Below are 13,496 nucleotides of genomic sequence, written 5' to 3' on the forward strand. Positions count from 1 at the left end.
CACACCTGAGTCCCATAGATTCTGGAATGTTGGTTATGTCAAACTAAGTCAGACTCAAGAGTAGACCCAATGGAATTAAGTCCATGGATTTCAGCAAGTTCACCTTGTGATTTAGTTGGGATTTGGCCTCGATCTTACAAGTAGTTCAACTAGGTCAGGAGCAACATTGTAGCCAATTTTTATCAAGGGGTTTTGTAGAACCGGAGCCTATGCCTAATGAGGCCGTTAGGAAAAGACACAGCTTGATTACCGTAGCTCTTTAATAAATAAATAAAAGTTCCAATTATAGGATTTTCTATATCTGATTCAAAGTATTTGTAATGGTAAAATGGTTGTATATGCATTGAAGGATATGTACCCAAAGAACTAAAAACAAGCTCTTTTTGTAGTCATGCATCCCAAGATAAGTTAAGGAACATCATAGAAAGAAAGTCTGATGCCTCTTCTCTCCAGCAGACTTCCTGCATTCCAGAACAATGTGGAATGGGCTGCAAGATGCCACTGGAGCAAGGAGAATCACCCAGAATTGGGCTTGGATTCCAATAAACATGGAGTTTCCCATCCATTCCCTCCCCAAGTAACCCAAACCCCACCGTATATTGTTCGTGGAGGCTCCCACCCTGCAAGAAAGGCTTTTTAGGGACCACAGAGCAAACTTTCTTCTATAAACTTCCCTTTCTTTCACTCATCTTAGAATCCAGGCCAGACAGTTTTTCTTCTCCTTATGTACATACACTGTTACGTTTTCTCCTGGAGCTGGAGGGAGAGTTTAGAATGGAGGAATGGCATAGAGAGTAATAGGTTTACATTTATTTTTTAAAACCTTCCTGCAAAGCCACTGCCCCGATCCAATTTGGGGAGCCCTGTAGCTATAATTTACTCAAATCTGCAAAGTTAGGCTATCTGATCATGGCCCTCCTACATCTTGTGTAGCTTGGCCGTCTGTAATATAGATCAGTTTGCTACACTAGAAAAGGAGAACAGTCCCGAAAGGTTGAAGCATCATTTAATGTTATTTAAACATGGCGTCAATGGAGGTAATCACAGATAAGCACGATAAGACACATGTAATGCAGACTTGGAAGAGTTTGTTTTTAAACACATTTTAAGAACAAGAATGAACAAAATAAGCAGTCCGTCCAATTGTGAGGGGTTCCCCCGCTTACCCTTGATTTTCCCTTATTACCCTTACTCCATTTTGGTCTCTTTTCCTGGTTACTGTGACCTACTTTTTTATGAAGAGGGGACACCAAAATGCCTAATAAGAGGAGTTGAAAGGATTCAATATTTAAATCACACTGCAAGTGAAAGGACTCCCCCCTCTTTATTTCCCTCTGAAACTATGCACTGCTAGTTATGCTTTTATTACTTACAGTAATCAGTAACAAAACGACAGACTTATTGTATGCATTGAAAATTAAAAAAAAACAATGTAGTGTTCTACATTCTGATGGGCCATGCAAGTCTATGGTCCCTGGGAGTGTTTTCCTGGGGCTATGGGATGAATCAGACCTTGCTCTGAATATAAAAGTCAAACCAGGGGTAGGGGTGTGTGTGTGTGTTGAGATAGGACCTCCCACTGCAGAAATCTCTGTGGCCCTTGCCTCACCAACATTTGAGGTCCAACATCATCAGAGGCCTAAGGGAAGCATGCTGGGGGTGGGTCAGGGAAAAGCATAGCTTTGATGGATCTCACAAGTCCCCTTCTCAGTCCCCTGAAACTAAAGGAAACGTATGTAAGCCCTGGAAGTCGTGTCTGTGCATTCTCTCCCATCAGAAACAACAGGAGAGGAATAGTTCCCATTAAAAAAAAAAAATCTGGAAAGGCAGAAACCGTTACTTCTTCCCTCCTGCAACAAGTCCAGCAGGGCTTTGGATAACTCTGAATCTCTGCTACTGCCCCCACCATCACCACCCACTGAAAAGATGGTTCTCCCAGCTGGGCAGGAGAGGGCTGAGTCAGTCTAAAGCTATTGCCAACAGTGAAACAGGAAACTTATCCCAACCAGGTTAGGAAAAATGAGAGCCACTGAAAAAAATGTAGGCAGCAACTTCACCTAAGGCTGGAAGAAAAATACTTTAGTGCCCTGTGTGCTAAACAATTGGGCAAGTAGGTGCCTGGGATTTCCGCACTGGTATTTCTCATGTACAAGATGCAGTGAGATCTGATGTGGATTCTGTTTGCAGGGCTTGCATGTGTAGACTGCATTCAGATATAATGGGAAACCATGGTTTATTGGTATAGGAACAGGGCCCCCACCTTGAACTCATGTGCTTCCACCTGCCCCTAGCTTCCACCTGTTTGATCCTAGCTTATTCTAAGCATGGAAGCCTTGGGTTCACATGTTCTTCCTCCCCTTTCATGTGCCAACATCTGCTTTGGCTTTTGAATTAACCACAGTTCCCAAAGCCTGGACTCACAGAGAACTGTGGTTAGTTTAAAAACTAAAGCAGATGTTGGCACATGAAAAGGGAGGACAGGGAAACATGTAAATCCGAAGTTCATTCATGTAGCAGAAAACCATTGTTCCTCATTATGCCTGAATTAGGCCAGTTTAAACCTAAGATGATAATGGAATGAATAAGAAGCCTACTTTAAAGGCGGTGGCTGGTGGGAGGAGGAATCTTGACAATACAGAAAAGGAGACAATAACTTAAGGCTTTTGCGCTCATTTTGCAAATAACAGGTTCCTAAACAGCTCAATCTCCAGAATTCAGAACATTGCATTACTTAATTAGAAGAGGAATTTCTATAGGTAGATATTGGAGCAAATAATATTCCACATTTTAGATCCATCACATTGTAATCTATTGCAAGGGCAGGCCATTTTGTTAAAATATAAAATATACCTTTGAATTGTCTTGAAAGGGATTTGGGTCACCACCAAAATGTGTTGCATGTCGGCTAATGTTCATTTTGTTCAAAGCAATATGGAAGACCATAAGAAATCATGGACAAAGCATGCAGCCCAGGTAGTTACCACCACTGCTAGCCCGCATTTGTGATCATTTAAAAAAACATCATTTAAATCACTACATGAAAATTGACAGGGACAGATTTGGTATATTTTGAACCAGGACCAATTCCTATGGCCATGCATTTACCTGGAAGACTTTTCCATTGGCATCAATGGATGGATTTCCTACTGCTTATGACTGATAGCTTGCTCTAATCCCACCTCACCTTATATTGATAGGCACTGAATTCCATCATGCAGAAAGATGGCCCTATCTAAGGTACATAAATGTGCAGTACCTGACTATGTGAAAAAGACTATAATGTAATTAGTTGAGATTATCTTGTAGAAAACATCATCACATTGACTTAGACCATCAGATACATACATTTCACAGGTATTTGGTGCATCGTTTAAGGGGAGGATTACATCCTTTATAAATTGATAAAAAAACCTGTCATGGGGTCTCTAGAAATAGAAAAGCAACCCAAGGCTATTCAAAATATCATCATTATTATTATTTTTTATAATTTGGCAAGCATGCACATTTACACCATGTAAAAGATCTGTAAGTCAGGGGTCTACAAATAAGATGCAGTTATGTAAGCAGCTCATTGTGTTAAGACATCCCTACACTGTGCATGAAGTAGGCATATCGTCTTAAGAAAAATATATAGGATTTACGTGCAGATTCTGCTAAATTTATCAAACTATGGATGTTTCTGGAATGCATGATATAGTTTCTGAAGATGGCAAGACTGAAAATGGGTGCGTGGGAAGCCAAATGTCATTAAGTAGCACACATTTTCTAACATCCACCTGTCAAACTCTGTCCTCCTATAGTCTTTTCCTGGTTTCTGTGTCGCCTTGGCACCAGAGGCCTCTGCTGCAGCTCCTCCCACTTCTGCATGGAGTCAATTCCTCGGCCCAGCTTCTGGTTTCACAGAAGGGTGGGGTAGTTGTCCCTTGGCAACAGAAAACTCTACTTACTCCGGGTGGGAACCTTCCACCTAATGCACATCAACCAGCTCCCTCAGGTCCTCCTCCCACCACCTCCTCCTCCTCCAATGACAACGGATGACTTTTAGCAGCATGTAGAGCTGTGGAATTCAGTCCGTGTGCTCTGGAATAGAGAGATTTTGAGCTAATATAGCTTTGACCCGCTCCCAGTATCCAACTGCTGTTATCAAAGCCTTTGCAAAATATACTATACAAAACAGCAATACTTTTTCCACCAGGATTTGGAGAGGTTTTTCATTTTGTCTGGAGTCCGGCTTTTCGATTTCTTTGGCTGCTGCTGAGTATCCGAGTACTGAATGCCAGCAACAATGGCTGCATCAAAGACTTCTTTGAGGTTTTTCTGAGTCAAAGCGGAGCACTCGATGTAAGAGGCGGCTTTTATTTCCTCGGCACAGAGCCTCGCGGCCTCCTCCGCCACGGGCTTTTCTTTGCATTTGTCCAGCTCAATGAGGACCTTGACGTCCTCCCGGAGGTCCGATTGTGTCCCAACGAGGATAATGGGTGCTTTGGGGCAGTGGCATCGGATTTCAGGAACCCACTTCTCGTTCACGTTCTGGAAAGAGGAAGGGCTCACCACGCTGAAGCACAGCAGGAAGATGTCTGTGTTGGTGTAGCACAGGGGCCGGAGCTTGTCAAATTCATCCTGGAGGAAAATGGGGGAAAGAAGCGTGAATGTTGAGAGACCGTTTACTCAGCCACAAAAAGCCCTTCAAAGCTCCATGGTTCAAGGTGAGGGAGGGAGTTGTTCCAACTCCCCAACTGCTTAAGAAATCACCCCACATACCTAGGAATTCCTGCACAAACCCTACATCCTCTCTGTTGCCTCTTCCCCTTCTTTGCAACTTCTAAATAGGGCTGCAGCTGAACTTACAGATCAGAGCTTTCAGGGAAATGCTGGGATATAGCTCTCCTGGGACTGCACCCACTGTATGATACTGAAAGGAATTGCATGTTTGAATGCTACCCCATTTTAAAAAATCCTCATAAACCCAGCAAATCAGGGCAAAGACTAGGCTAGCCTCCATATTCCCCTGACAAGCAAAGGAGTTTTTGGCATGGGACATCGTTCCTTTTTATGATCCACCTCCTGCATTAGGAAGTGGCAAAGTCCTATAAGACTGTCCCAGATGATTCTGCTGAATGCATAGCCATACAGGAGGGATGATGCAATAAAAGCAGGCCACGCATCCGGCAAGAACTGACAGGCAAATGGGAAACTGAATTGAACCAAAGGAAAGGCTTTGCTGAAAAGACAGCTTTTACCCTTTTCCTAGTGGAATTCCTCAGAGATTACTATTGGGTTTTGTTTCATATAGCTGTTTTCATTAGTGACCCTGGAAGGGAAGTGGGAGCACGTAGATGAAACTTACAGATGGCACTAACTTAGGAGGCACTGTAAATACCAGAAGGATTGATGAGAACTCATGCGGGATGAATGGGATAGCCACCTGAACTGGTGCAACACAAAGGGAATTAAATGGAATTAACACAAACCTAAGCAAAAGGAAAGAAAATTGCCACCTGGAGATTTGGCAGCTGGAAAAGAGTCATGCAGAACCTGATCTCCGGATCTTGTCTAATCACAAGGTGGCTATGAACTGCCAGTGCAAGCAGTTGTAAAAGGGAAAAGGCAGTTCTCAGATGCATGAAGCAATGCAGAGATCCAATCTGACGTACTTGGCCACAATCCAGCAAAGAGTTAGGTAAATTTAAACTAGAAGTGACTTTGCCCCAAAACATGAGACAGTGAGATTTTCTAGGGACCGGAGTGAATAACAGCAGCACTTCTTGAACTCTGCACCTCACCAGGTGTCAGTGGGCAGTTTTCGGGCTCCAGTGCATACCAAGAGACTGGGTTTTTGTACCTCTGCTTAAGCCCATTGATAAGATTCTCACCAATGGTTAATTAGGACTAGCTCAGAGTAAACCAGCTACAAGGAACTACTACAGGAAACAAATGGGGAATTTCTCCTGTAAGCAGAAACTAAAAGATCTTGACTTGTTTACTTTAAGATGCTGCAAACGTCCCACAGAAAGTAGCACAGCGATCTGATTTCCAACCTAACTGTGTTGTACCAATTTTGCAACCACAGTCTTCAAACTAATATTAGAGTAACACTTAATTTGGAGAAGTGTAAAACACTCAGGAATATTCTGCGGAAGTAAGAGTTCAAAGTTCAAAAGAGAGCTGCACAGGTATTTCTGGCTATTTGTCCTGGTCCTTTGGGCTCTGTGGTGTTAGGAAGGGCTTGCTGCCCCCTCCCCCCCCCCCCCGAATATGGGAACAGTGTGGATGGGGTTATTTTGTTTAGGACTCCCCTGGTCAATCTCTGTATCAGGTTATCTATTAACCCTAAATTTGTAAACAGGCCACTTCCTGCTGCCTCTACGTGGCTTGGAACATTGTCTGAGTAATCCCAGGCTTCGTTGCTCTGTGGGTACCTACTCTCAGCTTGGACTGAGGCTGTGGTCTGAATGGATCAGGCTGGCCTAGTCTAGAAGAGCGCCTTTTGACCTCTTTCAGCATTATGCAATGCAGTCTATGTTCACATTAGCAGCTTGAAATACAGGGAGGTAATTCCCCCACCCCCCTGCATTTTAAGCCCCATTCGCATGGTTTTGTTCACATCAGAGAGAGGGCAGGGATGCCTCCACCCAACATGCACTATGTCTTTTTGTTTCCTTGCCCCCGCAACTTCCTCCCCCCGTCCCTGGAACTCTTATTCATTAAGCTCTCTCTCCTGCACATGCACGATATGCACGATGGCTGCTAGGGCATGTTCACATTGGCACTTACTCTGCATCCAGTTTTCTAGTTGTATGGAAGCTGGTTTGAGGAAAAGAACACATCAAGCAGCAGTGTTTGTTAATTAACTTACAAGATCAATATGATTTGTGTCTAATGGTCCTATGAATGAAGCTTCTAAAGCCAGCAGTAAGATAGCACTGCATGCAGAGTGAGTGGTAACATGAACGGACCCTGAATATTGTTTGTTTGCTTGCTTCCTATTTCAGTGTGTTTCTTATTTTGATTTGGTTTATCCGAATGGTTTATTGACTGAGCAGGGGAAAGCAATGGATCTGGACAACTGAGGAATTCAGATGATCAAGACTCAGTTGATGAGAGATTTCACACTAAATCCAGGCAAAGCTTGATACAGGAAGGTGCGAGGGATTTAGCACCACACTGTCATATAACGTGATCCTCTGGAAGGATTCATGATTTAATATAGCCCTTCAGAGGCCTGCTGTTCCAGGTTCATATTTATTGTTGTCACCCAATTTTCATGATCTACACTTGACACACTTCTGGTGCCATGAATAAAGAACACCCTTACGTTCACATTTCCCAATGTGCTGCCTCCCTCCCCACTCAACCTCCATGCTATGTGCCCTTTTGTAGCTCTTTCTATGCAGCAAAACACGGATTTTGCCATGGGGTATGATTTTCTGATTTGTGGATCCTGTGTGATGATCAGAGTGTTCTGGTCCTTTGCAGTTTATAGTCTGTTGCAGGGAGAGCCTAACAAAGGAGAGACCTTCCAGATCCTGTTTCAGATCACGGCAGTATGTGTCACTTCTGAACCACTAAAGATTCGACTAACTCTTACATGAAAATCTAATCGTGGGGAGGAAAGTCGCCACATACCACTCATGAAAATCAGCTTAGTTATGTAGCAGTGTTTTTAAGTGTAGGGTTACAGGTAGGTAGCCGTGTTGGTCTGCCGTAGTCGAAACAAAATTAAAAAAATCCTTCCAGTAGCACCTTAGAGACCAACTAAGTTTGTTATTGGTATGAGCTTTCGTGTGAAGAAGTGTGCATGCACACAAAAACTCATACCAATAACAAACTTAGTTGGTCTCTAAGGTGCTACTGGAATGATTTTTTTAATTTTGTGTAACTGTAGGGTTTTGTGTATGTTTTTTAAAAAATTGCCAGTGGGACTGTTCTAGATCCTAGTGTGGGTTAGATTTTTAAAAATCCTTCATTCCCTGTCCTGATTCAGAGCCCCATAAAAAGGACTCCAGATCTGGACTGAGGCCTCATGCCGACAATGTATGCAAAACACACACACACACATACACACACACGGGGGGGGGGGGGAGAGAACTCCACTCCACTTACTGGCACAGATATGCAGCTAACCAAATCTTTTGTTAGGCCCAGAGGCTTCAAGAGGAAGCAAACCAACTCCTTGCCTGCACCCAACCTTTCCTTCTTGCTGACAGCAGGACAAAAGCACAACCTCACCGGCCTCCCAAACCAATACAATTTGCCTCAGTTGTGGTAGCATTTTAATTAAAATACAGCATGCTTCCAAGGGTTTTAAATTAAGAAGAGCGAAGAGCAAACACAGTCCGAGATGCACCTCCAGTACCAATGTTTTGTTGCCAAACTGAAACATGCATCTTAACTTGCTAAGGGTCAGAGGTTCTTACTTGGAAAAATTTTGAAGGAACACAGACGTGCAGTTCTTCAAAATACATCTAAAGAAATTACTACAAGCCCCCTTCCACTTGAATACACTTCTTTTCAGGGGTACTTGCAAAAGAAGACTGAGGTTTACAGGGCAAGAGTCAGGGACACTGGGTTCATGAGCTCATTTGTTTCCCAGATTTAAGCCCCTTAGGAAGCAAGGCTAGAGCCAAAGACTCCTGTCACTTAGCTTCGGAGGCACAGTTTGAACTGAAGCATGCTGTACCGCACTGAAGCTGTGGGCCGCGGTTACAAATATTTGCACTATTAGAGCTTGTTTACATGTCCTCATAGTAATTGTCGCATTGATGTCATTGTGTTGCTTAAAACTGGAATGCGTTCCCACAAGGCGTAGAATTGAGGAGCAGATTCAGAGATTGAGATGAATTAGGAGTGCGAAAGAAAGCCCTAGATTATCAAGGCTCTTTTTCCATCTCTTATCTACAGCTAACAGGCCACGGGAACAATGGATCTAGGACAAAGATGTCACGAGCAATCATGGCTCCAAAAGGCCCTCCATAACAAGATGGAGAAGACAGCCACTAGGTGCCCACAGCTCATTTGCTGCCAGCTGCTGGATTACCCAGTATCAGCCAGCAGGAAACAGGAAGTCCCCTTATGCATTGTGTGTTAGAAGCGACCACTCTATGAAAATGCACTCAGAGAGCTTGTAAAGAGAAAACTCCCATGCGTCCAGTGTGTAGCGCAGTATATTTTTGCAAATCAGGTAGTGAGCTGCTTGCAAATTCACATGTAAACATGTGCTTTTGTTTCACACATGGGTGACTCATTGCCACCCACCTTTGCGCAACAGAAGAATACTCCCACCGCAAATCAAAGCAGGAAGTCTTTCTCCTCCCACAGTAGCCGGTCCTCCCTGTGTAGTCCTGGTACTCACATTACTCTGGCAACAAGGGAGCTGTTGCAGGGCTGTTTCTTCCCATGCCCTCAAGGTAACTGAGAAGCTACCTGGGACAAGGCCATGCTGCAGCCCTTCCCCACACAAAGCATCAAGCCTTGGGAAGCTGGGATATTCCCAATGTGGGGGGGGGACCTGCATTTGGGCTCCTGCTGCCTCCTCCCAGCCTTCTCATGTCACCCAGGGAAGCAGCCTGGGAAGAAGTGACAATGCAGAGCACACACCACTCCACCCAAAAAAGGGGCTTAGCTCTTTCTTCCTCCCCGTTCCTCACTCTGCCCCAGGTTAGGCCACCCTACCACTCAAGTAAGTAAGTAGTTTTACTGACCTGGCCAGCTGTGTCACAGAGCTGGAGCCTCACTGGCCGGCCATCAACGGATACAACAGCTGAAATGGAAGGGGAGGGAAGAGTCAGTGAAACTTTCATCCACTCATGAAGAATTAGGTGTTTCCTCGTATTTATTTGAACCAGTTGTGATTTAAGGAGCTCAAAAGCCGCCTCAGTCCCAACTCTGAGGCCTACCCAAGCCCTTCAGGGCTTTAAAAATTTGGTACACTCCAAATGGGCTAAGTAGCAAAATCACTGAATGATGCAAAAGAAAGAAGAGAGCTGCCCCCAAACACTCAGGCAGTTTTGTATCCCTATTCCCTTCAACTTGCTTGAAGATTGATTTTCTTGTCACTTCTCCCCCCCCCCAAAGTCCTGGCACAAAGGAGGCCCCTAACCCAACCCCTCATTGCTTTAAAGCAGAAAAGACAATGCAAATATTGACACATCCCTTGCGAAGCTGCTGCTCTTTTTGCATCCCTTTCAGTTCTGACTAGAGGATTTATCATTCCACCCTCAGAAAAGAACTAGCTTGATAAAGAACCACGTGTAATCACAGGCCATTGTTACCATCGCTTCCCTGTTTAAGCACAATATACTATTTTTTAATTGAGGGGGTGGGCTTTGCTTGGTTTAATCCCCTCCCCCAAAACGGTTGCAGATTTATTGCTTTTGTCACTTCCTTTTGCTGCATCAATTTTCAATACTGCAGAAAAACTGTGCCCTTCGGGTATTTGCTTACTGCAAAGCAAAACCGCTTGCAGTTTAATGTGAGGCAGTAACGTGCTCCAGAAAGGAGCAGCTGTCTGGACTGGGCTCACATAAAGTCTCTAAACTGTACTGCTGGGGAAGCAGCTGAGCACACCTAACTCCCTTTGAACTCTATGGAACTTACTCCCAAGTATACCTGCTGCAGAGGGCTGAGTTGCTCGGGTCTAAGCTGGTGCAAAGGACAGGGAGAGCACCTTTGGTGACATGAGGTTGTAAGAGCCTGTTCTTCAAAATGAGAATGTTTCACCACAAAGGACAAAGGCCACAATACAGCGGCAAACAACGAAGACGACCCCAGCACTTCCACAGCAGGTCAGCAGTGTGTTTTCTGTTTGAAGGGCATTTGAATATCTGGACAGTGAACACACACAAACCACATATGACTGAAACTCCCAATAGTAGGTGCGTGTTTATTACATGTTCTCAGACATGAAAATGCCCTTCAGATGTTGAAGAAGAGACACAGTCAGCACAGAAATGCACGGGGACACCTCTTTTCTGTAAAATCGTGAAGTAGCTCTAAGATTCGAATCTATCCCCGAAGGAGTTAAGCCAGGACTGATGACCCAGCAGCTTCCACTCAACACCCAGAAACCTTATTAAAAACTGGGAAGATTGACAGGGGCTATTTAATTACAACAATTCACACGGCAAACAGCAGAAAGCCATCTCTCCACGCTGTTCCCTGCCCCCGCCCCCAAATCAATGGAGATTTAAACTAATAGAAGATGGGGGAGGGGACTGGACAAGGGCTTACTTTTCCCCCTTCTGAACCTAACTAAAGGGATAAGGATTATGAGACAGCCAAGAGGATTTGCAAGATGATAGGAAAGTGTGACGTTTTGGGAAAATAAAGAACAGAATTATCTGTGTGGGCACAGCACGCTCAGCATAGTGCCTGAGCCCGGGGTAAATCAGACCCACACAAGCCCTTGGCAATAAAAGTACTTTGCCCTGAAAGATGACTATCCGCCATATAAAGGCATGTTTATATATACACCCACCCACTACAGGTTGCCCCCATAAGAATTAGTTATAATTCAAAGGATCCTGTTTTTAGTTGTTACCAAGTTCCTAACCCTCACGCCTGGAAATGGCATGGAAAATACTGTTATAAATGGTGGAGGCTTCAAAACTCAGAAGCAAACAAGTACATTAAGGAGTATGCATGTGTCAGCCTCATTTAACACAGTGGAACTTAATTCCAAGTAAAAATCGCTTGTACAGAGTCAGACCATTGGTCCAGCCAGCTGCGGTTCTCCAGAATTTCAAACGTGGGCCTTTGAAATCAGGGACCCTCTGCATGAAAAGTCAATGTTGCACCGCTGAGTTACAATCACCCTTGACCTCGGTTGTTTCGAAGTCCAGGTCAAGATTTGTAAAAACCTTTCAACCTTGCAAAAAAAGGGGGGGGCGTATTCCAGAGGAAGCACAGCACGTCTGCATTTTAGACGGCGCGTGTTACATACAACTAAATACGAATAATTCGGTTTATGCAGGGCACTTCTTCAGTTCGGGCTCTCAGTTATGATCTGGAACGGGCATGAGAAAGGAAAGGAAAGAAAGGAGAGTTTCTTTTTCACGTATCTCTCAGAGCTTCTTTCTCTATTAGACGATCCTCCCGAGGAAAGAGGCTTAATCTAACCCGTTTGGTCCCCTGACCGTAAGACTGATCCTTTCCCAGTATATTCGGACGTGGAGGTGGGGGGTCCTCTTTCGGCCCCTCCTTTCTACCTGCATCCACCTGGAGCTCAAAGAGCAACGCAGCTCTTCCTCGCGAACTTCCCAAGGAGGGGAGCCGCCCCTTTTTGAGTCTCAAGACTGGAAATGGACGGCGATTGAAAGAGAAGCCAGAGTCCACGCGGCGCTCCGAGGGAGAAATGCGCCTGCCCAGCCGGATCGCAGGCTGGAGGGGGCGCCTCGCCGCGACCCTGCTGCCCGGAGGGGAAGTGCTTCCTCGGCAGCCTCCGCCGCCGCCCCCTTACCTGAGAAATTGTCGAAGGCGGTGGGGATGTACTCCGTGGGGTAGCCGTTGGTGGTGTAGCTCACCACCAGGCTGGTCTTGCCCACCGCGCCGTCTCCCACCAGCACGCACTTGATGCTGCGGCGAGGCTCGGCTCCGCCGCCGCCGCCAGTCCCGCCGCCGCCGCCCGCCCCGGCCCGGCAGCGGCTCCCCAGCGCGGCCCCCAGCGCCGCTGCCCGGCTGCTGCGGACCCTCCGCGGAGGCACCGGGGGCACTTCGCAGCCGCCCGGCAGCGGCTTGCTGATGTAGCCCGTCTCGCCCTCTTGCTGCGGCGGCATCCGCCTGGCTCCCGGGCGGGAGACCCCCTCCGAGGACAGCGGAGCCACCGGGGGACGAGGGGAAGCAAGCCAGGCGCGGCGGCGCGGCCGGCCGAGGGGAGCCGTCCTAGGCAGGAGCGCCCAGCCGGCGCAGCTCCGGATCCCTGCACAGCGCTGCCGCCCGAGAGACGCGCCTCCCGGCTCCTCCGCCGCTCACTGCGCGCCGTCTCGGGGAGCCTGGCCGGGCGCTCCGCTTGCAGATGACATAATACACCAGGAGACCCGGGGAGCGAGCGAGTGAGCGAGCCGAGCAGGGCGGAGGGCAGCCGGAGGGGAGGAGCCAGGCGCAGGAGAGGCGGCCGGCAGGCGGCGCTACAGGCAGCCCAGGCGGACGCGGGAGGCCAGCCGCCGCCGCCGCAACTTGTGGACGGCGTGGAATCCTGGCTACGTTCGAGAGCGCTTCTCATTGGACGGCCGCTGTTCCTTTCGAACGCTGACGGCAATTCGGACGACGCCTATTGGCCGGGCATGTTTCGCATAGCTCCCCCTTGCCACGCTTCGCCCAAGGCTAACGCGCCGGCCCGCCCCTCCTCTTCTCACCTGCGAACGAAGCCCCTTCTCCTTCCTCGGCGGCTTCCTGACCTCTTTCCCGGGAGCCCCTTCCCCGCGTGGCCCCCCGCTTCCGAAAGGGCAACCGCGTTGAAGAGCGACAAAGAGCCCGGTGGCCCCTTGAAGGCGGCTGCA

The 13,496-nt window shown here is 46.9% G+C and overlaps 1 protein-coding gene across 1 annotated transcript; it reads right to left on the minus strand.

The window, feature by feature from the left end:
- Nucleotides 1-989: 989 nt before the first annotated feature.
- RHOU (ras homolog family member U) lies at nt 990-13,021 on the minus strand. The gene is made up of 3 exons (XM_083606121.1): nt 12,458-13,021; nt 9,702-9,760; nt 990-4,620 (listed from the first exon to the last, which is right to left on the minus strand). The coding sequence occupies exons 1-3, from the start codon at nt 12,771-12,773 to the stop codon at nt 4,165-4,167; spliced, it is 831 nt and encodes a 276-aa protein (XP_083462247.1). The 5' UTR covers nt 12,774-13,021; the 3' UTR covers nt 990-4,164.
- Nucleotides 13,022-13,496: the final 475 nt, after the last annotated feature.

Source organism: Podarcis filfolensis (assembly GCF_964270895.1).
Source record: "Podarcis filfolensis genome assembly, chromosome: 3".
In the NCBI taxonomy this organism is placed as follows: Eukaryota; Metazoa; Chordata; class Lepidosauria; order Squamata; family Lacertidae; genus Podarcis; species Podarcis filfolensis.

Excerpts from the sequence above, each read along its gene's own strand:
- RHOU (XM_083606121.1), bottom strand. The coding sequence starts at position 12,773 with ATGCCGCCGCAGCAAGAGGGCGAGACGGGCTACATCAGCAAGCCGCTG. Across the intron at positions 9,761-12,457 it reads CGCCTTCGACAATTTCTCAG|CTGTTGTATCCGTTGATGGC; the intron begins GTAAGGGGGCGG and ends CTTCCATTTCAG. Across the intron at positions 4,621-9,701 it reads TCTGTGACACAGCTGGCCAG|GATGAATTTGACAAGCTCCG; the intron begins GTCAGTAAAACT and ends ATTTTCCTCCAG.